The 25,823-nt window shown below is 42.1% G+C and overlaps 1 protein-coding gene across 2 annotated transcripts; it reads right to left on the bottom strand.

Annotated features, from left to right (window-relative positions):
• Nucleotides 1-7,358: 7,358 nt before the first annotated feature.
• Nucleotides 7,359-24,697, bottom strand: LOC141272005 (oocyte zinc finger protein XlCOF7.1-like). Of its 2 annotated transcripts, none has more exons than XM_073682283.1 (7): nt 24,605-24,697; nt 24,248-24,396; nt 23,939-24,118; nt 23,742-23,865; nt 23,561-23,658; nt 23,272-23,362; nt 7,359-10,593 (listed from the first exon to the last, which is right to left on the bottom strand). In XM_073682283.1, exons 2-7 carry the CDS (start codon nt 24,323-24,325, stop codon nt 9,665-9,667), a joined length of 1,500 nt encoding a protein of 499 aa, XP_073538384.1. In that variant the 5' UTR covers nt 24,326-24,396; nt 24,605-24,697; the 3' UTR covers nt 7,359-9,664. The 2 variants fall into 2 exon arrangements, with proteins under 2 accessions (XP_073538384.1, XP_073538385.1); XM_073682284.1 differs by having other exon boundaries at nt 7,359-10,590.
• Between the last annotated feature and the right edge of the window lie 1,126 nt (nt 24,698-25,823).

Here is a 25,823-nt window from a genome sequence, read left to right as displayed (position 1 = left end):
CAAATTCATCATCAGTGATGCCAAGAGAGTAGTGTAATTTATTAGTATGTTGGCTCATGGCACGACAGTTGCAAGATGCGCTTCTTTCAGTAAGTATATAAACTCCAGTCCTAATGAATCGGGTCCAATGCTTTTTTCTTGTAATCCTCACCCTAAAAGAAACCACAAAAGGTTTATCTAAACCTGAACTTGTCACCCCAAAAAATAAGTCTTCATAAGACTTTGTTCATTACCTAATTAACATTACGGCTCTGGAATGCAGTGACGTACTGACCCAGACTAACTTATATGTTTATATTACCTAAACCCCTCATAGAGGGGCAAGCAAGCTGGTAGAGGATGGCCAGGAAGCTGCATCAATACAAGGACGTCAGGAACAGAAGCGGCATGCAGAAGAATAGTCTAAACACAGGCCGAGGTCCGAAATAGAAATCAATAAGCAGGGCAGTGGCAGAGAAACGCGTGTGAACGCAAGTAAGGGAACGTATAACTGGGCACTAGAGGCAGGAAGCAAAGTGTTTATGTAGTGCCTACTTCAAGGCATAAAGGACCATACAGTATATATGTCTGCTTTTTAACTAAAAATCACAGCACAATAAGGAAGTTGTGTTTTTATAACTGAGCGCTAAAATTACACGTGTTCTGTAATAATTTCTGGAATTCACCTGTGATGTCTAAATGGTCACTACCCCTCTAGATGAATTCCTTGAGGGCTGTACTTTCCAAAATGTTGTCACTTCTAGGAGATTTCCACTGTACTGATACCTTAGGGACTCTGCAATTTGATAGCGGGTCCGAAACTGTACTTCAAAAGTAAAATTGTGTTCCTTCCCTACTAAGCCATGCCATGGCCCCAAACAGTAGTGTATTACCATATATTGCCGTACTCAGGAGAAACTGTGTAATAAATTATGGTGTACTTTTTACCAGGGCTGTGGAGTCGGTAAGTCAAACCTGCGACTCTGACTCCTCAATTTCCCTTACACCGACTCCAACTCCGACTCCCACATATATTGCTTATATTTAATTGAAAAAGTTATTGCAGTACAATGTGAACATCAGACATTTAATCATTTTTATGATACAATAATCAAGATATTTAGATAGAACATAATATATATTTATTGGAATACAACTTTAGAACACAAAAAACTAATAAATTGTAAATATGTAATACACTATGTAATATTGGTTACATATATAACACTATGTAATAAACTATGTAAGTGACAAAAAAAACAGTTTTCTACAAAAACATACTAAATAACATATGTGCAGTCTATGAATTTGTTCTAAGAAATAGAATTGCCTCCATCAGATCCTCCTTCATAGATGACCTCAAATCTGACCTAATAATTTTAAGCCTAGAGAACAGCCTCTCTACACTAACTTGGGTTGGAGGCAAAGCCGTAACCACATGGGCAACATCTCTAACAATTTCCGGGTATAAAGGAATTGCCTCGTGCACAGTCAGTTTTGATGAACGGTTGAATTTTTCTATTTCTTTGAGAGCAAGTGAAACATTTTGCTGAAATATGGTCAATCTGATTGCTATAGGAGACGGAGTGAAATATTTTTCCTAGCGGCAACGCTTTGCCTGCTCCATGTTATCCAAATTCTTGTCAAAGTCAAACTCCTCATCTGATGAGGATGAAGATATGGCAGCAGTAGCACTGTCAGGACTTTTAAGTCCTCTTGCGCCTGGCAGTCCTCCTGTAGGCCACTCATCCTAACTGCTACCTCAGTCAGAGCTTCATTATTTTTGGTACAGAAAATATATGGATAGACAGATATGGATAAATGGATGGATAGATAGATAGATAAAGTCATAGAGGGATAGATAGATAGATAGATAGATAGAGGGAGGGATGGATAGCTGGAGAGATAGATAGATACAGGGATAGATGGATGGATAAATATATGGATAGATAGATGATAGATGGAGGGATAGATGAAAGGATGGATAGATAGATATATATATATAAGATAAGATAGATAAAGTCATAGATAGATAGATGGAGGGATGGATAGATAGATGGAGGGATGGATAGATAGATGGATGGAGGTATGGATAGATGGAGGAATAGATAGATTAATAGAGGGATGGATAGGTAAATAGAGGGATGGATAGATGGAGATATATATATATATAGATAGATAGATACAGGGATGGATGGATGGATGGATAAATATATGGATAGATGATAGATAGCCATATGGATGGATAGCTGGAGGGATAGATGAAAGGATGGATAGATAGATAGATAGATAGAGGGATGGATGGATAGATAGAGGGATAAATGAAAGGATAGATGGAGGGATAGATAGATGGATAGATAGATGAATACATGGAGGGATAGATAGAGTGTGATAGACAGATGACAGCTACAGACAGCAAATAGTACATTGCACATATCACACATATAGTTCACACATTGTACAGAGAGCACATAATAGTCGAATACAATATTAGCATTAGTTACCTTCCTGTGACAGAGATGAGCAGTAGTACTTTCACTTTCTCCAGCTCGGGGGCCAGGAATCGGATCCTGTGCAGGGCAGGCACCCCTCCTCTCTCTGGTGAAGATGGCAGAAGACAGGACAGAGGAGGGGAGATTGCCCCTTGCATTCTGCAGCCGGTGCAGATCGGGAGCACTGCAGCATAGAAGTGAGTTTTGATAGGTGCACGCCCCTGCTTCTGGGGGGGGGGGGGGGGCAGCTGCCCCCCCTGCCCCTCGCTGGCTAAAGCCATGATTCACACACAGCGTTTTTGCAGATCCGTTTTTTGCAGTAAAATGCAGTGACTCCGGGCATCCCAGCAAAGTCAATGGGTTTCAAGATATATCATTCAGACACATCGTTTTGTGAGGATCCGTTTTTGGGCTCAAAAACGGATCCTTACAAAGAATGAGCATGTCAGTTTGTGCGGTGTTTTTCTAATCTGCTTTTGCTATTGAAAACATTATCTATGAGCTCAAAAACCTTTCAGGTGATGCGGTTTTTTAAAAAGCTGATCTGCTTTTGCAGCTGAAAAACGTATCCTCAAAAAACGCAGCAAAAATGCTGTGTGTGAATGTAGCCTTAGATCAGGAATAGAACAGCCATTCATAGGACATTTCATAACTTTCCCAAATTCCTATGAAGAAATATTCAGCACATTCTGCATTGATCTACTGCACCCAATTTATTATATATTTTAGGAGTCGGAGTCGGTCCATTTTATACAGACTCCGACTCCACCAAAATGACCACAGACTCCACAGCCCTGCTTTTTACCTCTTCGAAATCTGCATATAATTTTAACAAATGTAATTTTTCATTTTTACAGTCCAATGATCAAGAAATATGGTGTAAGAATGCTCATTACACCTCTAGATGAATTCCATGAGGGGTGTAGTTTCCAAAATTGGTACCAGTACCTCAGAGGCTTTAAAAATCGCAATCGCACCATTGCTGTAAAATTTGTGCTCCAAGAGCCAAATGGTGATCCTTCCCTTATAAGCTCTGCCACGTGCCTAAATAAATAGCCAAAAAAGGTCTTATAGTTATATGGGAGTTTATAGAAATCAAAAAGCCAATAGAGATACTCCCATGCACAAATAAAATTAATCTTTATTGAAACATATTACTTATGAACAATACACCAATACATAAAATCAGATTAAAAGTGTCGTACTATATACAGGTAAGTATAAAATGACTGTGTTAGTCTTTAAGAATTGTTAATCATTTTAAAATGATTCCTAATTTATTACAGAAATTAGAAAAAAGTATGTTACATATTGTGACAAAGTCACTGGCAAAGTACTAGAGGGGAGATGTGTAGCACTGAGGTTGTTAGCTTCAGTAATATAAACCTAGGAAAAATGATCCAGCACACAAAGTGATTAGAGGGGTTAAGTGTTAGCTGTAGAGTGGGAGGAGTCCAGAGGATAAATACCTAGCTTTCTAGAGCAGTGTGTGGGGTGGGCCTGGAGGTGAAAGCTCTGGAGTTGTATTGTCATGTGAAGGAAAGTTAAAAATTGTGTTGTTTGTTCCTGAAGTGGGCGGTTTCCTATCACACCTAGGTACCTTGCAACCTGCACCAGCTGCTGCAGCAACAACAGCTCCAGCAGCAGATTGATTTACTCACACGACAGCAGCTCCGATTCCAATGTCAGCTAATGATTTCTCTGTCCGGAAGGAGGCGAGGAGAGCTTTGCAGGAAATGACCCTGGGTGATGACATAGACACCTTTTTAACCATTTTTGAAAGGGTCGCCAATAGAGAGAAATTCGCACCAGAGCAATGGTCAGAAGTCCTGGCGCCATACTTAACGGGGGAGCCACGAAAGGCCTACTATGATTTAGGCTTACAGGACGCCAAAGAATATGACAAATTTAAAACAGAAATTTTGGTGCACATGGGGGTGACAATGACTGTCAGGGCACAACGGGTCCACCGCTGACAAACCCCCTCGCTTCCAAATGTTTAATCTGCTGCACCTCATCCAAAAGTGGTTACAGCCGGAGCCCTCTACACCAGTGGAGAAAATTGTAATGGACTGGTTCATGCTCTCCCTTCAGAGCCCCATGCAGATTTGGGTTGCCCAGGGAGATCCCCAGAATGACAATGACTTGGTCAGACTGGTCAAAAAGTATCAGGGGGTTCCTTGGGGAGGCAAACCACTCCATACTGGGGGTCAGAGGTTAAAAAAGGGGTGGGGCATCCAAAGGGGCGGCGGAGGTCATGCCAAGGGCCTCGTCGGGGGATGTAATTTCCTGGTGATGTCACGGCCCAGGTTATATAGTTACCCATTGTCCCCTGACCACCGAGCAAATGGACTAAGTGAATAAGGTGGAGGCAATCCAAAATTGTCCAAAACAGGTCTCCAAGAAACAGGTTTGGCCATTTCCAGGAATGGTGGGATACTATCAGCGGTGTATCCCACATTTCTCCATGACAGGCGCACCCCTGACCGACCTTCTTGAGGGCATGAAGATGTCAATTGCCAAATCGTCTCTTGAAGCAGAGATGGGGTTTCAAGAGTTGAAACTCAGGGCTACTGGTCTTTCATGTGGAACACAGGTCTGGGAAGCTGCACGGCAACACAGATGCCCTGTCTAGACTTCCCTGTTTGGTGACTGAAGGTGCCCGAACCCCTGGCTTTGGGCAGGGGGGGGGGGGGAATATGTGACAAAGTCACTGGCAAAGTACTAGAGGGGAGATGTGTAGCACTGAGGTTGTTAGCTTCAGTTATATAAATCTAGGAAAAATGATCCAGCAGCACACAAAGTGATGAGAGTGGTTAATCAGCCATGTTTAGTGCTAGGATGATTGAACAGCTGTAGAGAGGGAGGAATCCAGAGGATAAATACCTAGGTTTCTAGAGCAGTGTGTGTGGGGTGGGTCTGAAGGTGAAAGCTCTGGAGCATTATTGTCATGTGAAGGAAAGCTAAACCTTGTGTTGTTTATTCCTGAAGCGGGCAGTTTCCCATAGCAACAAGGATTGTGCCATAAATAATGTTTTCATGTTAGGCTGGGAAGGCTGTATTTGTTTTTGCTAACATTACCGTGGTTTATGCAGTATTCTTAATAAACCAGAGGAAGATTTTAAAGGGACAGTGTTCCTGTGTCTACCGCTATGTGGAGCTGAGTGAACCAATCTACTACAATGTGTACTAGAAACCCACATGGAGAAGAGATATACCATTAACTATAGAATAAACATCTGTAATTAGTCTAGACCACAATTGGTATAATGTCGCCACCTAATGGTGCGATGTAGAAATTATTAAGAAACCACACGCAGCCTATCAGCAGCATTGTAACTGGGAATCAGCTGTGTAGTGGCACTTGTCTACAGCCAATAAGATGCGCTGTGCTGCCTGGAGGCAGTGCCTGGGGGAGCTTTGTTTCAATAAAGACTAATTCTATTTTTGCATGGAAGTATCTCTATTGGTTTTATGTGCCTAAATAGTAGTGTACAACCCCATATAGGGTTATGTCATGCTCAGGAAAAATGACATAATATTAAAAAAAAGCTAAAACAAAATACCTTTCAAAGAATATCATTTTTATTTTCACAGCCCAAAGCTAGAAATATCTTATGAAAGAACCGTGAAGTGCTCACTGCGCACCTAGATTAATTCTTTGAAAGGTATTTTTCAAAATGTGGTCAGTTTGGGGCTTTGTGCTTTTCTTACACCCCAGAGTCCCTGCAAATAGAACATAACACCTGCTAACTATTCCAGCAAAATCTGTGCTCCGTTTGGTGCTCCTTCCCTTCTGAACCCTGCCGTGTGCCAAAACATCATTACCACATAGAGTATAGCTGCAATTTGTCTTCCAAACTGTTTATTCTCCTAATTATTCTAGTAAAAATGAAAAATTGGAGGTTAAATACATGTATTGGTGGAAAAAAAATTGTTTTTCATGTTTACTTTACACTATGTATTGATTTCTGACAAGCACCTTAAGTATTAAAGAAGTTATCCACTACTCAGGCAAGCCTTTGTCAATTACTATATTCCTTTTTATAAAATAACTGTCTGTCTATAATCACCTCCGGGACCGACATCCTTCCAAACGGGGATGTGGAGTTGGAGTCGGTGTCGATTTTGGGGGAGTCGGAGTATATATATAGTAAATTCGGTTGAGAAGATCAGTGCAGAATGTGCTGTAAATGTTTTCATAAGAATTTGGGAAACTTATGAAATGTCCTATGAATGTTCTATTCCTGATCTAATGATCTAGGCTTTTAGTTTAAATGAATCTGTGCTGCACTTTATGTGCATGCTCAGAAGTGAGGCAGTGCTGTGGAGTCGGACTTGTGGAGTCAGAAGTCAGGGAAATCGAGGAGTTGGAGTCGGTAGTTTGGCTTACCGACTTCACAGCCCTGGTTCCAACTATGTCGGAGTCTACTTTCCTCGGGCTCACATGACGTTATGTCATGCAAGCCCTGCAGCCAATCAGCGGTTTCTGCACTCTCACTTCCTTCGGATGAAACTGACACCAGGAACAAGTGAGAACATGCTGCTGCTCTCTGGCTTCCTCCGGGCATCAGTTATGTCCAAAGGAGCCATCATCGCTGGAGCGCCACTGTCACCAGAGGGGAGCATAGGCTGTTAATTAAAAGGGGTGAATGTAGCTATTGAGAAGGGCTTGTCTGAGTAGTGAACAAACCCTTTAACAAATTAACTTAATGAGGTTTTTAAAATGTGTCACTTTTGTGGGATTCCAAAAATATAAGCCACTCAAAGCTGCTTCAAAACTGTGGTTGCCTTTGAAAATATAGAAAATTGCTGCTAAACTTTGAAGCCTCCTAACATCGTAAAAGCATTAAAGAATGTATAAAATAATAATAGCGACAGAAAGGAGACGTATGGTAAATGTAATTTATTTACTAATATTTATTACATAAAGTGACATGTCAAATTGAAAAAAAAAAATGGGGCACTATGTAAAGGGACAAGACTGGATGCAACTGGAAGTGATTAAGGGAAGATTGGAAATTGGATTTTTATGTTTCCTTGTGGAAAGCTTATTACACAGTGTACCTTTGACAAAAACACACACACACACACACACACACACACACACACACACACACACACATATATATTACACATACATACACACTTTAAGATAAGAACCCTGCTGCAATCAAACCAGCAATTCCTATACAACAGAACATATTCCTATTTCTCTGTATCCTGGTAAACTCTTTAAAAAAGGGATAAAAGACATTTTACAACTACTTTTCCATCTTCCGATTCTCACATCATAGATTGGGAAATAGATTCTAATATACAAATTTACTAGAGAAGATTGGACAAAGTGGTTTTCAAAGCAATGATCATGTAGGAGCTTATCATAAAATATTTCATTTCCTAACAATCATCAAAAATGTGTGCTAAGTGTTGGAGAAGGTTTTATTCAATGGACACTGTAAATAATATATTTTGCTATTACCCAGAGATGAAATTATAGTGACAAGAAATGTCTACTTTAAATTAGATTTCTAGCTTGACAATAAAACCAAAGAGAACATGGAGTTGTACATGCAGAAGTTTAGTTTTACCTATAAGCCCAAAGAGGATGTTGAGTTTGAATAACGCCCTCTAGAGTTTGGGCTGCAAACCACTCCAAAATAACAAGCCACCCCCACCACCACCAACATCTAAATGTTACACCCACTTATTAAATTTGACAGCACATTTCATGTGATAGACCTTGACCATTAATTCAGAGATTTATCTCCCTTCTCTGGTTCATAGAAGAGGAAACAAGTGTAAGCTCTGTTGACAGATATCTGAATTGCCTCTTTCAGTGACAAGATTCCTTCTGAGATGAACACTTGCGGCCAAAAGTTGAGACTGACACAAATTTTGGTTTTCAAAAAGTTTGCTACTTCAGTTTTTATAGTGAAAATTTGTATTACATTTAGATTGTTATGAAAAGTGATCAGATGAATGGCAAAGAAAGTTAACCAAATCACAATAAACAACTGTTCAGGGGCCAGGTTAATATGCCGTGGTCTCTGGATGGGAGCCCTGACAACTGCCTCTAACATGCCAGAATCTGCAGATCTTCATTTGATTAGCCGACCTGGCTAAAAAAAAAAAGGGAACTAAGGACACAGTGGGTAAAGGAGATGATTCTGGAACTTTTATCTGGTGCCATTCAAATAAAACATATAAAGACAACTGCCTAAAGACTAAATTTGACTTCATTGCGATGAAGAGTTAATGTATGGGTATGTGAAGAGTTAATGTATGGGTATGCAGAGTACAGATACATTTTGGACAAATCTTATTCCATCGCTATAAAATAAGTAAGTTTCTGATAAGATACACAATTATGAAAATAACTATCACAATGCAAGAAATGTTATACTTTTCTTTAAAAAGAAAAAGCTGTATCAATTGACAAAAGCCCGGGAAGGGCTGAAATGTATCCTACATGTGGAATAAATGAGTGAATTCTTTACACGTGAGTGCCGGGACCTGATTTTTTCATTTGGCAGGCAGTGATGGCTATGAAACGCCGTTTTCGCTTATCTTCTTCAGTTTCCGAGGCTTCACCAGGAATACAGGAGCTGCTGGGGTCATTTTGAGTCTGCGTCCTTGAAAAGAGGTTAAGCTTTTTTGCCGCTGACGCTAGTCCAATTTTGACCATGGTGTAGCCAAACTTTAGTGGCCGTTTTCCACAAGAAGCGGAATTTTAAGTTGGAATTGGACAAAAGCCACTGGATAGATGTCAGATGAACCAAACTCTGCCAAAACAGGTGTCCTCGTCAATTAGTACATCTTTTGATGGCCTATGACTTTAATGCAATGTTGTATTTTTTTCTTGATATTATTTATAAAGTTAATGAGTTAATAAAAAAGGTTTTTGGTTAAACCATTTACCACATACAGAACATTAAAATAGTATTTTTCCTGCGTATCTCCTTTGGTTTTTAAAAAGACCTGATTTCTGTGAATATTTCCCATACTTAGGGCAGGAAGACGGTTTCTCCCGTGTGAGGTTTTTAATTGCCGATTAAGATTTGATTTCTTAATAAAACTTTTTTTTTTTACTGCAATCTGAAAATGAAAATAGTCTGTTCAATCGGTGAGCTCTTTGATATGTAAGAAAAGAAAAGGGGATTTACACTAAAATATTTCCCTCGTTCAGAAGATTAAACTGAATTTGCCCTTATGTGAATTCTCTGATGAGAAACAAGGGAAGATTTCTGTTTAAAACTTTTTCCACAATCTGAACATGAAAATTGCTTCTTCTTTATGTGAATTTTTTGATGATTAATAAGATATGATTTCCAATTGAAAATTTTTCCACATTCTGAACATGAATATGGATTCTTCCCTGAGTGAATTTTCTGATGTGCGACAAGATCTGATTTCTGACCAAAACATTTCCCACATTCTGAACATGAAAATAGCTTCTCCTCTGTATGATTCTTCTCATGTTTATTGAGACTCGATTTAACGCTAAAACATTTTCCACACTCTAAACATGAAAAAGGCTTCACCCCAGTGTGAATTCTCTGATGTCGGACAAGTTCTGCATTCTGGCGAAAACATTTACCACATTCTGAACACAAAAATGGCTTCTCCCCTGTGTGACCTCTCTCATGTTTACCAAGATTTGATTTATCTGTAAAACATTTCCCACATTCCGAACATGAAAATGGCTTTTCCCCTGTGTGAATTCTCTGATGCCTAGCAAGATCTGAATGTTGGTTAAAACATTTACTACATTCTGAACATGGAAATGGCCTCTCCCCGGTGTGAATTCTCTCATGTTTGGCAAGATTTGATTTAATTGTAAAACATCTGCCACATTCTGAACATGAAAATGGTCTTTCTTCTTTGTAAATTTTTTGATGTTCAACACTCCTTTGGTGATGATTATTTTGTTTAACAGTTTGTAATGAATTAGTAGATAAGACTTGTTGAAAATGATCAGATGACAAATCTTTGCTTTGAAGGGTTGAAGGTAAGGCTGGAATGAATAAATTCATTTCATGCACATCTTCTACCATACCACGATCATCTGTTATAAAATCTGAAGATATCAGATGTCCTTCTGAGCTTCTTGTACAGTCTTCTGCCAAGAAGAAAAATCAAAATCTGGTATTACTTTTTTAAATTCTTGGATGAAAAATTATAATTTGTTAAATAATATTTCTAAATTAAAGAGGTTGTCCACTACTTTTTAACTGATGACCTACTCGCCGCAGGGTACTACAAATCCGCCTCTTATTGATTTGAATAGGAGGCGGATGTGTAGTGCCAAGCCTCAGTCACTACCAGAAGATGGCCAGCTCTGCAAGTAAGTACTTCCGGCCGACACCGAAAACAGCTGATTGGCGGGGTTGCCGGGTGTCGGACCCCGGCGATCAGACATTGATGACCTATCCTAAGGATAATTCGTCAATGAAAATGTAGTGGACAAAGTTTTTAAAATTTCAACATAAATTGCAAAATATGTTGCAGATTTCCTATTAATACTTGACCTAAGGCCCCCAACTGCATTGGAGGAAAATTTGGGCAGCGCAAACTATCCATCTAACTTGTAGGCAGGGCTGTGGAGTCGGTAAGCCAAACCTCCGACTCCTCAATTTCCATGACACCGACTCCACGACTCCGACTCCCTCATACATGGCTCATGTTTAAGTGATAAATTTACTGTAGCACAGATACTGTATATCTCAGCTAAAAGTCTAGACCCTTAGATCAGGAATAGGACAGACATTTATAGGACATTTCATAACTTTCCCAAATTCTTATGAAAAAATATTCCACACAAACTGCATTGAACTACTGTACCCAATTTATTATCTATTTTACGAGTTGGAGTCGGTCCATTTTATACTGACTCAGATTCAGACTCCGACTCCACAGCCCTGCTTGTAGGAATAGAATATATTGAATTTCCAATTATTTTGTTCTGGAAGATAAGCCACCAGAGATGTCTGGTAGAGACTTGATTGAGAACAGAAATGATGTGTATGGTGAAGATGAAGGAGGTAGACGTTGGCCAAACAAGCATTTGTCTAACAGCTATCTAAGAAGTGTGAGCACTAATCACAAAACAAGTTAATATGTAACAGTAGATCTCAGCGCAAGGACTTCGTATGTCACAATGTTAGGCCACCTTGGTTTTCAGCTCTGATTTCCAACTCTTTGTTGAAGCCAGAATCTTCATTGTTTCATGTTTCAGTGTGCCTGTGATCACCCAGTGTGCCCAGCAGAGAAACCTAAAGGGACATTTGAGGCAAGTGCTGTCCGTCTTATTCCTTCACTACATGCACTTTAGCACAGAGTAAGATGGATTGGGGAACATTAAGGTCATGTATGAAGAAGCCATAGCTTTGAAACACGTGTAAGTCTGGATTTGCTCATGATGTTTTTTATATTTAGTTTTATTCCTTGGTAGATTACCTAGCTCCAGCTACAGAAAATGATATTCCATTCAGAAAACACTGATTAGTTTTTCTTTTTCCCCAAAAAAATATTTGAAAATGTCTTATGAAGCAGGATTTTAATAACACTTTGTGTATAGCAAATATGGAACTGATCATCGATAACAACTGTGTACATACAACCATTTTATATGCAGTCATGTCAAACTACGACCATTTCCACCAAATTTGCACCATGAAATCTCAAGAAAAGGACTATTGAATAGAGTTGCCATGAGATTTTTTGGGTCTAAAGAATGTTTCATAAGTGGAGTTATGAGTTATACAGATTCAAGTCTGGGGGCATTGGATCACTGCCTACACCCCCTGCTGTGAACAGGTAATTGAAGCAGATTATCTGATGAAGACCAGACAAGGAGTGTGAATACATAGTAATTAACAGGTGACTGTCAATGCTGGATAACCATTTGGGCCAGCAGATGAGTCCCTTTATGCCTGTATGTGTTAAAGTGAACCTGGTAGCTGTTACATGTTGCCTACAGATTGAGTAGCATGTACCAGGCACTGGCTGTATTATCTCAGCCAAGTATGTTTGACTCTGAAACGCTGCAGCATGTATCAGCTAACAGGTTCACTTTATAGTTTATATGCAGGGGCATCAATGCTTTCACCTTGTGTAGCAGCTGTGACTGTACTGCATAGCTGAGGCAAGGTAAAACAATATGTTATATGTTTTTTGTATTATAATTCTAGTTTTGCAAAATCTATGAGTATATCCATAATCAGAGAGTATATTCGCATCTGTGGGTAAAATTGCAAAGGTTTTAGTAGCTGGCAATCGTCCTGGCTAATATCTCCCTGAATTATGGATATATCTTAATCTTGTGAGGCATGTATGGAATGATTGATGGATGTTCGGTGATATGACTGCCATATTGTCTCTAGGAGGATCCTGAGGGAAAATATGACTGACAGCAGAAATAAGGGGTAAAACTGGATTAGAATCTAATCTGAATCTAATCAGTCATCCCTCTTTTACCTCAGCTGAAGGAGGAGCGAGGAGTATGGCCAGGCCCGGGCAAGTGCCGGGGCCCTGAGCAGGTGGGGGGGCCCACTCACCGTCAGGCACCCCGGCGCACTATGGGACCTGTGAGCGGTGCGGTGCCGGTGCCAGCGACCCCCCCACTTGCTCAGGGCCCCAGCACCCGCGGCACAATACTTACCTCTCCCCGTGCCTCCGCAGCAGCTCTGGTCTCTTCCACAGCTGCTGCACTGTGACGTCTCAGGTCAGAGGGCGTGGTGACGTCTTTACACCGCGCCCTCTCCTGAGCCGTCACAGCGCAGAGCAGAAAGACGTCGGCGACGCTGGAGTCCAGAGCTCAGCAGCAGCAGGTGAAAAGTGAGGTGAGTATTTGATTTTTTTATATATATCTATGGAGGCATGGGGGGGGGGGGGTGACATCCTGCATGGGGCATTATATAGGGGGGATAGGTGGCATCCTGCATGGGGCATTATGTGGGGGCCAGTATTCTGTATGGAGCGTTATATGGGGGCCAGTATCCTGTATGGAGCATTATATGGGGACCAGTATCCTGTATGGAGCGTTATATGGGGACCATTATCCTGTAAGGAGCATTATATGGGGTCCAATATTCTGTATGGAGCAATATTTGGGGCCCATAATACTGTATGAAGGACTTAGTGGTGCCCATTATACTGTATGAAGGACTATACTGTCCGGTCTGCATTGTGCGCTGCGAGGATTCGACCGGTTTCTGAGCTTTTGTAGAATTTACAATAGATATCGCTGATGTAATGTAAGAAGTGAAATCTTTGCATTGTACTATATCTGTATATTTCTCTGCGGTATCTGTGCATCATGAATTGTGGTATGTATTAAAGGGGCCCACTGAGACTCTTTCGTCCAGGGCCCACGAAAACCTGGAGCCAGCCCTGGGTATGGCTAGACCAGTTATAACATGACATCTAAGGGAGATCAGTGTCAGACCCCAGGAGAAGCGATGAGTATTTCAGATCTGTCCATATTTACCGCAGCGTTCTCCTCCACCAGAAGCGCTTACAGACCTAATTTGTAGGACATTTGTGTATTTATCCCTTTTGTGTTATACTGTTTTTCCTGTAGGTCTTTTTGTTATTTCATCTTTTGTAACCCTTTTTAAGCACTTTACTCTTTTTGTATATTAAATCTAAAATGTAATACGTTTGTTCTTGCTACTCTAAATGTACCCACAAACCCTGAAGAGGGCGAGTATAGCTTGTTTGTATTACCCTGTATATGCCAGAGTGCAAGAAAAGTATCAGGTGCTCAGGAAAGCTGGGTGGCTTGTGTGCCTCAGTGCAGACATCTGACAGGCCAATCAAAATGGCAAGGGGTGTCAGCGAAAAACTTGTGATGTGGATGTGAGGACTAACTGTGAACTGTGCTTAGCTCATTGTCAGCTTACTGTGATAGGGGAATGAATGAGAAGCGGAGTCCCCCTTTACAATAGCATCAAAGGCAATTGTGTCGCACTTGTGTGTGGGGTTCATGACAATTGGGGGGCAGCAAAGGCGTGGGCAATTAATTTTCCCACCTAGCCACATAAGAGGCTGACTGTTGTGGAGGGCCAAAACAACCGGTCACACTTAATTCTGCTCATTATTATTGATTTATGTCATTTCTGCACAATATTAAGTGATAAATATTAAGTCTACTGACTCGCTGCTACTGTTAATAAATGTGACGATAACGCTTATTGTAACGTGCATTCTTACCTGTAGTAGCTGTTGACAAGCCCTTGTGCATTGGTCTACCCCTTGTTCAGTACTGTCCCCACAAATCTCCTCTGCACAATATGTCCTGACAAAGCCTTGCTACACACTAAGATGTCCCCTCACAAAGTCTGATGTCTCCACACAGCCCCCTTACACAGTCTGATGTACCCACACAGTCCCCGTACACCGTATAATGTCTCCACACAGCCCACCTACATAGTATAATGTCCCCACACAGCCCCCATACACGGTATGATATCCTCACAAAGCCTCCCTGCACAGTGTGATGTCTCCAAACAGCCCTCCATGCAGTATGATGTCCCTCACACTGCCCCATGGAACAGTATAATGTCCCCACATAGCCCACCTACACATTATAATGTTCCCACACAGCCCACCTACACAGTATAATGTTCCCACACAGCCCACCTACAAAGTATAATGTGCCCACAGCCCCTAAACACGGTATCATGTCCCCACAAAGCCTCTCTGCACAGTGTGATGTCTACAAACAGCCCCCTGGCACAGTATTATGTCCCCACACAGCCATCTTGCTCAGAAGTATGTCACTACACAGTCCCCTGGCACAGTATTATATCCCCACAGTTTACCAAAATGTACTGTCAAAAAAATCTCCTACTGCTCCGGACTGTGCTGTGTTCTGAGGCACAGATGGAGATGTAGATGTCATCCCACCTATTGCGATCTCAGATGCACAGGCTCACTGATGGAAGTACTAGCTAATAGTCCCCCATCGCATCATTATTTTCACCAATATCTGCATCCCGGTATTTCAGCAGCTGCTCCCCCTAGTGTTTAACCGCTTCACGCCACAGCCAATTTGTTTATTTTTTTCATTTTCATTTTTTCCTCCCCTTCTTCCAAAAGCCGTAACTTTTTATATTTTTCAGTCCCTATAGCCATATGAGAGCTTGTTTTCTGCAGGATGAATTATACTTTTGAATGACACCATTAATTTTATCATGTGATGCACTGGAAAACGGGAAAAAAATTCAAAGTCCATTGAAATTGCAAAAAAAGTACAATTTCACAATTATTTTTTATTTACCATGTCCACTATGCGGTAAAATTGACCTTTGTAAAAAAAAATAAATAAAAAAAAAAAACACATTTTCCGAGACCGGAAACATTTTCAATTTTCAGGATATGGGGCGGTGTGAGGATTTTTTTTTTTGCACTTTGCAACCTGAGCTGATGTTTTGATTGATACCATTTTGGGGTAGATATGATATCTTGGTTGCCTCTTATTCCATTTTATTCCAATGGTGCTGTGGTAAAAAAAAAAAACTTAATTCTGGTGGTTTGATTTTTTTTCCTTATTTTCCAATCGGATTAATTTATTTTATATTTTGATAAATTTTTACAAGTTTAGCAATTCTAAATGTGTAATTTTTTTTTATAAACATTTTTTTTCACTTTTTACTTTGTTAGTTTTATTGATGGGCAAGCGAGCTCATCACTGCTCAATACTCAGTTGAGCACTGGGATCCTCGATCAAGTATCGAGCAGTTCTGAGTGTCGCGTGGTGCTCGAGTGCTCGGGTCCTTGTAATAAGCTCATTTGATTCTGAACCATCTGAGGCACTCGCCGCACTGAAGCTGGGAATTCCCATGCTGAGACTCCTCTGTCAGCCGGATTCTTTGTCAGATGAAGAGCTCCAGGGACCTGTTCTCTCTCTCGTCATAAGAAGCTCATTTGAATCACCTGAGCCACGCAGTGCACTGAAGCTAGGTATATCTATATATATCTATCTCTATATCTATTGGTCTATTTCTCACGATCTATAACTATCTAGCTATATCTATTGTTATGCACTCATGGAAGCCATATACGAGGGTGGTTATGTGTCCCCCAGGATGTGACTGGAAGCATACTGAACCCCCTGGAGAGTGTTGTAATCACATTCACAGCTGTGGTTACAACAAAATATAAAAGTAAATGTGTACTGGGTCAAGCTATTAGACCAAGTCAGATTTAGGAAAACCTGTAATCAACAGCCAAGTAGGTGGACGACGAGAGATAGAAATAGATAGTGATAGGTACAGTAACATGTAAAAGTTTGGGCACCCCTGGTCAAAATTACTGCTATTGTGAACAGTTAAGTAAGTTGAAGATGAAATTCTCTCTAAAACGCCTAAAGTTAAAGATGACACATTTCCTTTATATTTTAGGCAAAAAAAAAAATATATTTTCATCTTTTACATTTTAAAAATTACAAAAAGGAAAATAGGCCGATGCAAAAGTTTGGGCACCCTGCATGGTTAGTACCTACTAGTACCCACTTTGGAAAGTATCACAGCTTTTTTCAGCTAGCCAAGAGTCTTTCAACTCTTGTTTGAGGGTTTTTCATCCATTCTTCCTTGGAAAATTCTTCTATTTCCATGAGATTCCTGGGTCATGTTGCATGCAGTGCTGTTTTGAGGTTAAGGCTGTGTGCCCACGTAGCATTTTTCAAGCGTATATGCTGCGGAATTTCCGCAGCGTAAACGCTTGAAAAACGCATGTATATCCGCACCCCATGGTCCCCAATGGGATTCCGCAAGTTCTATGCACATGCTGCGGATTTTTCCGCAGCGTTTATGCCGCGTTCAAAAATCCGCAGCATGTCATTTAATTTTGCGTTTCCGCAAGCGGAATTGCCTTTGTCCAATGCATAAAAAACGCAAGGCAATTCCGCATGTGGAAAACGCGTAATAAACGCGCGAAAAATGCGCGATAAACGCGTGCGGAATTCCGCATGCGTTCTTCCGGGAGAGGACTTGCATTTATGCAGCAGAAATTTTCTGCTTCATAAATGCAACGTGGGCACATAGCCTTAGCCACAGATTTTCAAAGATGTTCATATCAGAGGACTCTGAGGGTCATTGTAAAACCTTCAGCTTGCGCCTTTTGAGGTAGTCTATTGTGGATTTTGACATATGGAACGTTTAGTGTCATTATCCATTTGTAGAAGCCATCCGGTTTATAACTTCAGCTTTTTTACGGATGGTGATATGTTTGCATCAAGAATTTTTAGAAATGTCATTGAATCCATTCTTCTCTCTACCCGTGAAATGTTCCCCGTGCCATTGGCTACAACACAACCCAAAAGCATGATTGATCCACTCCCATTCTTAATGGTTGGCGAGATGTTCTTTTTCTTCACATTTTGTGCCCTTTTTCTCCACACATACCTTTGATGATTGTGGCCAGAGTTCTATTTTAACCTCATCAGTCCACAGGACTGGTTACCAAAATGCATCATGCTTATTTAGATGTTCTTTTGCATACATCTGACGCTGAATTTTATGGTGAGGACGCAGGAGAGGTTTTCTTCTGATGAAGGCCATATTTTTGCAGGTGTCACTGAACAGTAGAACAATGTACCACAACTCCAGAGTCTGCTAAATCAATCTGAAGGTCTTTTGCACTCAAGCGGGGGTTCTGAATTGCCTCTCTAGCAATCCTACGAGCAGCTCTCACTGAAATTTTGCTTGGTCTTCCAGACCTTATTTTGACCTCCACTGTTCCTGTTTACTGCCATTTCTTAATTACATTTCAAACTGAGGAAATTGGCAACTTTAAAACGCTTTGCTATCTTCTTATAGCCTTCTCCTTCTTTGTGGGCCTCTGCCATTTTCGTTATCAGAGTGCTAGGCAGCAGCTTAGAAGAACCCATGGCTACTGTTTTTTGGCACAAGTTTAGAGAAGGCTGGGTTTTTATAAAGCTGGGAAATTTGCATCACCTGGCCTTTCCTAATGATGATAGTGATCAAGCCATAACCCTAACAGGCTAATGAAGGTCTGAAACATTGGTCAAAGTTATCTGAGCACACAAATCTCCGAGGGTGCCTAAACTTTTGCATCGGCCCATTTTCCTTTTTCTAATTTTTAAAATGTAAAAAAAAACAAAACACTTTTTTTTGCCTAAAATACAAAGGAAATGTGTCATCTTAAACTTTAGGCCTTTTAGAGATCATTTCATCTTCAACTTACTTCACTGTTCACAATAATGGTAATTTTGACCAGGGGTGCCCAAACTTTTACATGCCACTGTACATATAGATAAATAGAAAGAGATAGAGATATAGTGGATTGCAAAAGTATTCACCCCCTTGGCTTTTTACCTATTTTGTTACATTACAACCTGTGTTTAAATATTTTTGTAATCTGATTTGTGTGTGATGTATCAGCACTAAATAGTCTAAGTTGGTGAAGTGAAGTGAGAAAAATATAGGCAAAAATTAAATGTATGGCATAAAAGAAATAAAAATTAGCATGTGCATATGTATTCACCCTATTGGCTATGAATCTCCTAAAAATTTCTGGTGCAAGCAATTACATTCATAAGTCACATGCTTTGTGAAAGGAAGTCCACCTGTGTGCAATCTAAGTGTCACATGGTCTATCAGTTTATGCACACCTTTTCTGAAAGACCACAGTGGCTGCCACTCCATTAAGCAAGAGGCACCACTAACCAAACAACAACATGAAGACCAACGAGATCTCCAAACAAGTCAGTGACAAAGTTGTTGAGAAGTACAAGTCAGGATTGGGTTATAAAAAAAAATGATCCTCTGGAGCACCATCAAATCCATTATACCACAACAAACCTGCAAAGAGAGGGCCGCCCACCAAAACTCTCAGCCCGGGCAAGGAGGGCATTAATCAGAGAAGCAGCACAGACACCAAAGGTAACCCTGAAGGAGCTGCACAGTTCCTCAGCTGAGACTGGAGCATCTGTCCATACAACCACAATAAGCCGTACACTCTATAGAGGTGACCTTATGGAAGAGTGGGTAGAAAAAAGAAAAAAAAATTGTAAGGCTCATTTTGAGTTTGTCAACAGACATGTGGGAAACTCCCCAAATGTACAGAGGAGGGTGCTGTGGTCAGATGAGACCGAAATTGAACTTTTTGACCACAAGGGAAATGCTATGTCTAGCGCCATACCAGCACAGCTCATCACTCCAAGAACAGCATCCCCACAGTGAAACATGGTGGTGGCAGCATCATGCTGTGGGGATGTTTTTCGGCAGCAGAGATACAGGGATATTCTTGCGATAACCTGTTTCAGTATGTCAGTGATTTGAGACTGGGATGGAAGTTCACCTTCCAACAAGACAATGACCCAAAGCATACTCCTACTGTAAAACAACACTCGATTGGCTTAAGGAAAAACATGTAAATGTTTTGGAGTGGCCTAGTCAAAGCCCAGATGAGAATCTGTGGTCACACTTGAAGGTTGCTGTTCACCAGAGGAAACCATCTAACTTGAATGAGCTAGAGCAGTTTTGCCTTGAAGAATGGGCAAAAATCCCAGTGGCAAGATGTGGAAAGCTCATTCAAAGCGACTTGCAATTGTAAATGCCGTAAAAGGAGGCTCTACAAAGTACGGACTTTAGGCGGGTGAATCGTTATGCACACTGAAGTTTTCAGTTATTATTACTAAAAAGAAACAAAAACAGGGAAATTCCAGGTTATGAGGTAGCAAAACATGAAAAATGCCATAGGGGGTGAATACTTTCGGAAGCCATTGTAGATAGATACTGTAGATATGCAGCGTTCCATTGAGTCCCCTGCACTCTGTTTGGGGAAATTTACCAAATTATCCCTGCTCTCCAGTTGTTATCCCCTGATGAACCACTCATCAAAAAGGGGGGAAAACGCGTTGGGTCTTACTTTGGGAGAACACTTCATGAGATAAGTACTATCTTGTCTATTAATAATTGTTTTGAAGGGAGACTATGTGCTACTATGCAGACTGCAATTTATGTGTCTCATTATTGAGTAAATATAGTGCAGTATTTCATTTAAAACATCAGCAAATGGATCCATGCTTTCATATTGCTGGGAGCAGTTATGTTGATTAACTGGCATTATTGGTCGTGTAATCTGAATTTGAGATACAGTGTATATGTTGTGATATGGTACAATTGTGGACCACCTGTCCTGTTGGAAATATATATGCTTTCTTAAGGAACTATTTGATTGATTGCCATGGATCCTTGACTGTGATATGTAGCTGCAATAATAGTGGTTCTATGGTTATGGACTGATTATTTACTTAGTTTAATTAAGTGTGCCGTTATACCTCTGTCTAAGTATATCCTGACTAAGGGGTCTGTAGTGTCAGTTATAGGGGGGCGGTATTTCTACTCCTTCCCTCTATTACCTTTAGCCCTTTTACCCACTGAGCACTGCAGGGCCCAATAGGGATTTACAGGGCAAGTCGACGATGAGCAGGGGAACCATGACACATTAGGGTTTACATCTGCTGTGAGGTAGGGTGATGTATAGGGCCAGATTAGGCCCGTAGATGATAACAATATATCCAATACTGTCCTCTCTATATATATCTATCTAACTGGAATAAGTGACACCACATCTAAATTATTTAACATAGGTAGACACGATACATAGGGTATAACAGGGACTAAGAGGGTCAGCCAACGTGGAGCGGGGGCGCCAATCTCATTCATCTTACTAGGGCACCAACCCTCGAAGTGAGGCAGTGAAAAAAAAGGACCCATATAGGGATTTACTAGATCACCTAGTTCCCTGATGCCTTTTTATAATTGTTTGTTCATTTATGTGGTGCTCTATTGGGATTTTTAAAAATATATTGAATAAAGCAGAATTTTTAAAAGGGGGTTTTCTTTTCTCTTGGTTTACATGTTTATGGGCCCCTTCCGAATATCTTACTTGTTTTATGAGTAGATAGATATACCCAGCTTCATTGCAGCGAGTGGCTCAGATGATTCAAATGAGCTTCTTACGGCAAGAGAGAACACGTCCCCAGAGCTCTTCAACTTATAAAAAGTCTAGCTGGCAGAGGAGTTTCTGCACTCCCAATAGGGATATTCCAAGCTTCAGTGCTGCGTGTCTCTCTCGCCTACCCAGCCGTTGAGTACATGTCTCCCAGAAAAATGCTTGAATCTTTCATTGACTTACATTATTCTCGGTACTCGAGTCAAGCTGATCCGAGCATCAAACCTGCTCAATTCGAGAACCGAGCACTCGAGCATTTTACTGCTCAATCATCACTAGTTTATTCCCTTAGGGGACTTGAATCTGTGCTGGTTTCTTCGCTCCTACGATACACAGCAGTGCTACAACACTAGTATATATATAGCGAAAATCATAGTCTCCTATGAATGCCAGCTAAACGCTGGATTTCACAGTAAAAACATCATGACTGGCATGGAGGTCTTCAACAGACCCCTGGCTGTCATGGTAACCCATCGAGCTGCTGCTCTGCTCCACCCACAGCTGATAGAGGCAGATAATGACTGAATAATACAGCCATCTTCTGCCAGGAAAGATGCAGCCTCAGCTTGCAAGCCCGCATTAAAGTCAGTGACCAGACAAATTATGTAACTATATGTTATTTGTTGATAAGGGATTTAAAGTGAATATCAGATATTTTTAAAGCGCACCTCTCAGCAGAGATTCTGCTTAGTAAATCACATACACTGTTAGGTGGGCGCCGTTATACTGAGTAAAATGATACCTTTGTTGATGAAATCCGTCCAGTGGTTCTTTTATAATCTTTACTTTCATTTCTGACATAATGATATGCATGTGCTCTGGTGCTCTCATTATGTATTCATGTATGCCTAGCTCTGCCTTGTGACAGGTCACTGTGCTTTCACTGACCTGCCTACTATTTTAAATACTGACTGTGTAATTTGTGTTATATTGAAACTTAGATTCTCCCATAATGGCCGCGGCGGCCAGCGCAGTAGCATCTCGTTTGCCGAGAGATGCTACTGGCGGGCACTATCTTGCTTTTGGAAAAAGAATTTGGGTGTAGCAATATGGCGCTGCACATGCGCACTAGTATCTTTCGGCAACCGAGAAATGCCACTGCGCAAGCGGGCGCCATATTGCTTGCTTCCAGCAAATTTCTTCTTCCTCTAGTAAAATGCTGCCAGTAGCTAAGTCCCGCGGCCATTTTGGGGGAATCTAAATTTCAGTATGACACACAAATTACACAGTCAGTTTTTAAAATAGTAGGCAGGTCACTGAAAGCACAGTGACCTGTCACAAGGCAGAGATAGGCATACATGAATACATAATGAGAGCACCAGAGCACGAGCAGATCATTGTGGCAGAAATGAAAGTAAAGATTCTAAAAGAACCAGAGGACGGATTTCATCAACAAAGGTATCATTTTACTCAGTATAACGGCACCCACCTGACAGTGTATGTGGTTTACTAAGCACAATCCAGCTGACAGGTGTGCTTTAAATTATTTTTCATATATTATACCATTAAAAAATGTTAATATTTAAAAAAAGAAAACATTAATACTTTACATTTTTTTCAATTGTTGAAAAGAAAAAAAAAAACATTTTTGATGATACAATCCCTTTCATCATCTGATTCTTTTGTTTTCCAGGAGAAAAGCCACTGCCAGAGGTCTCTGCCTCGCCAAACATTCATGTGTAAGGGGAAGTCAGAAGTTGACTGAACAACTATTCAGCTAACATCTATCATTTGTGTTAGTCACGTCGGATATACAATACCAGTTTTTAAAAACATGCGAGACTATTCACTGCATTTAGTGTTTACTACTCACCTGTGCGGTTATTTGTAGGAATCTCCTCTTTACACTGCTCATCACCCCTCACATATGTCTCTGTAGTATTAATATGGGGCAGATCTTCACCCTGAAACAAAGATTGTAAAAGTCACAGACATATGGAGAAGTCACATCTATGATCAGCTCTAATCCTGCCATCTCCACCGTTCTCATTACACAAGTATAAAACATATAATACTGGTGGATAAAACAAGAATGAACACAAGACCTTCACAGCCGTCTACACATCATAGGGGAGATCTCATGACACCTTCTCTCAATCTACCTGATGATCCTGAGGAACATTGAGATTTTCTTGGTTACAGTCCTGTGGGAGAAGAGGACGGGGACATCTCTCTGGTGTTGTCATCTTACTGGATAGAACTGGAGGAAACACATACAGGGACTGAATTCATTCTTTACATACAGATAATTATAGGCCGTGTGTATTTAGTCTTGTCTATTACCTGGTGATGTGAGGGGCTGGGGAACCTCCATCATGATGTCCTTGTACAGATCTTTGTGTCCTTCTAAATACTCCCACTCCTCCATAGAGAAATAAACGGTGACATCCTGACACCTTATAGGAACCTGACAGATACAATGATACCGTCATCCCCCAATCCCTTCATAGCGATACTGTATAATGTCCCAGCAGTGTCACCTCTCCAGTCAGCAGCTCAATCATCTTGTAGGTGAGTTCTAGGATCTTCTGGTCATTGATGTCCTCATGTATCAGGGGGTCAGGTGGAGGCCCCATGATTGGGCTCAGGGGTCTTACCCATCCCTCAGACACAGGGTCCTGACAGCGCTCACTAGAGGTCTTCTTCACTACTGTGTAATCCTGGTTATGGAGAGACACATTAATAAATCTCACTACAGACATTTCCAGAGTCCTCACCTCTCCAGTTCTGTCCATCTGTTATTCCCATAGATAAGAATGATGTAATGTGACGTCATCAGAATCTCTCACCTCTCCAGTAAGCCGGAAGAGGATCTCAAGGGTGAGGTGTAATATCCTCTCCGCCATCTTGTCCCTGTCCCCATTCATCCTTGATGGTCAATCAGAAGAATTCTCTTATATAGAAGATCTCCACTGAGAGGATCCGATATTGTAGGGACCTGAATGGGGAGAAGATGATGATGTAACATCATAAAGATCCCATGTAAGAAATCTCCGGAGCTGTTACCGGCTTCACATGATCACTACATCCAGTCATGGCCCCGTCCTGCCCCCGGTATAACACACAATCACATTATAGTCACATACAGAGATTTATCACAGGCTCAGCACTGAGGGGGTTAATAGTAATGGGGAATCTCCACATACCTCCACCTGCAGAGCCGCCACCACATATATGGCTGTTCTGTGCGCACAGGACCTGTGATGAGGTCACAGGAGGGGAGGAGTCAGGGGTCACATGATCAGGGGCCTCAGTGGATGCAGGACTCTGCTGTGCTGGTTGTCATGGTGCTGGATGAGGTGAAGTTTATGTGTGGGGTCAGGAGGGGTTTACAGGGGGGATGTAGCAGAGCCGAGCGTGTACGAGGCGTACGGAGCGGAGCCGAGCTTGTACGAGGTGTACGGAGCGGAGCCGCGTGTGTACGAGGTGTACGGAGCGGAGCCGCGTGTGTACGAGGTGTACGGAGCGGAGCCGTGCGTGTACGGAGCGGAGCCGTGCGTGTACGAGACGTACGTAGCGGAGCCGCGCTTGTACGAGGTGTATGGAGCGGAGCCGCGAGTGTACGGAGCGGAGCCGTGCGTGTACGGAGCGGAGCCTTGCGTGTACGAGGCGTAGGAAGCGGAGCCTTGCGTGTGCGAGGCGTACGGAGAGGAGCCGTGCATGTACGAGGCGTACGGAGAGGAGCCGCGCGTGTACGAGGCGTACGGAGAGGAGCCGCGCGTGTACGAGGCGTACGGAGCGGAGCCGTGCGTGTACGAGGCGTACGGAGCGGAGCCGCGCGTGTACGAGGCGTACGGAGCGGAGCCGCGCGTGTACGAGGCGTACGGAGCGGAGCCGCGCGTGTACGAGGCGTACGGAGAGGAGCCGCGCGTGTACGAGGCGTATGGAGCGGAGCCGCGCGTGTACGAGGCGTACGGAGCGGAGCCGCACGTGTACGAAGCGGAGCCGCGCGTGTACGAGGTGTACGCAGCGGAGCCGCGCGTGTACGGAGCGGAGCCGCGCGTGTACAAGGCGTACGGAGCGGAGCCGCACGTGTACGAGGCGGACGGAGAGGAGCCGCGCGTGTACGAGGCGTACGGAGCGGAGCCGCACGTGTACGAGGCATACGGAGAGGAGCCGCGCGTGTACGAGGCGTACGGAGCGGAGCCGCGCGTGTACAAGGCGTACGGAGAGGAGCGCGCGTGTACGAGGCGTACGGAGAGGAGCCGCGCGTGTACGAGGCGTACGGAGAGGAGCCGCGCGTGTACGAGGCGTACGGAGAGGAGCCGCGCGTGTACGAGGCGTACGGAGCGGAGCCGCGCGTGTACGAGGTGTACGGAGCGGAGCCGCGTGTGTACGAGGTGTACGGAGGGGAGCCGCGCGTGT

The sequence above is a fragment of the Phyllobates terribilis genome, unplaced genomic scaffold (genome assembly GCF_046119375.1).
Source record: "Phyllobates terribilis strain yellow unplaced genomic scaffold, ASM4611937v1 Scaffold_5__5_contigs__length_657084704, whole genome shotgun sequence".
Lineage (NCBI taxonomy): Eukaryota > Metazoa > Chordata > Amphibia > Anura > Dendrobatidae > Phyllobates > Phyllobates terribilis.
The sequence above is the reverse complement of the archived record's forward strand: the minus strand, read 5'-3'. Positions and strand labels throughout refer to the sequence as shown.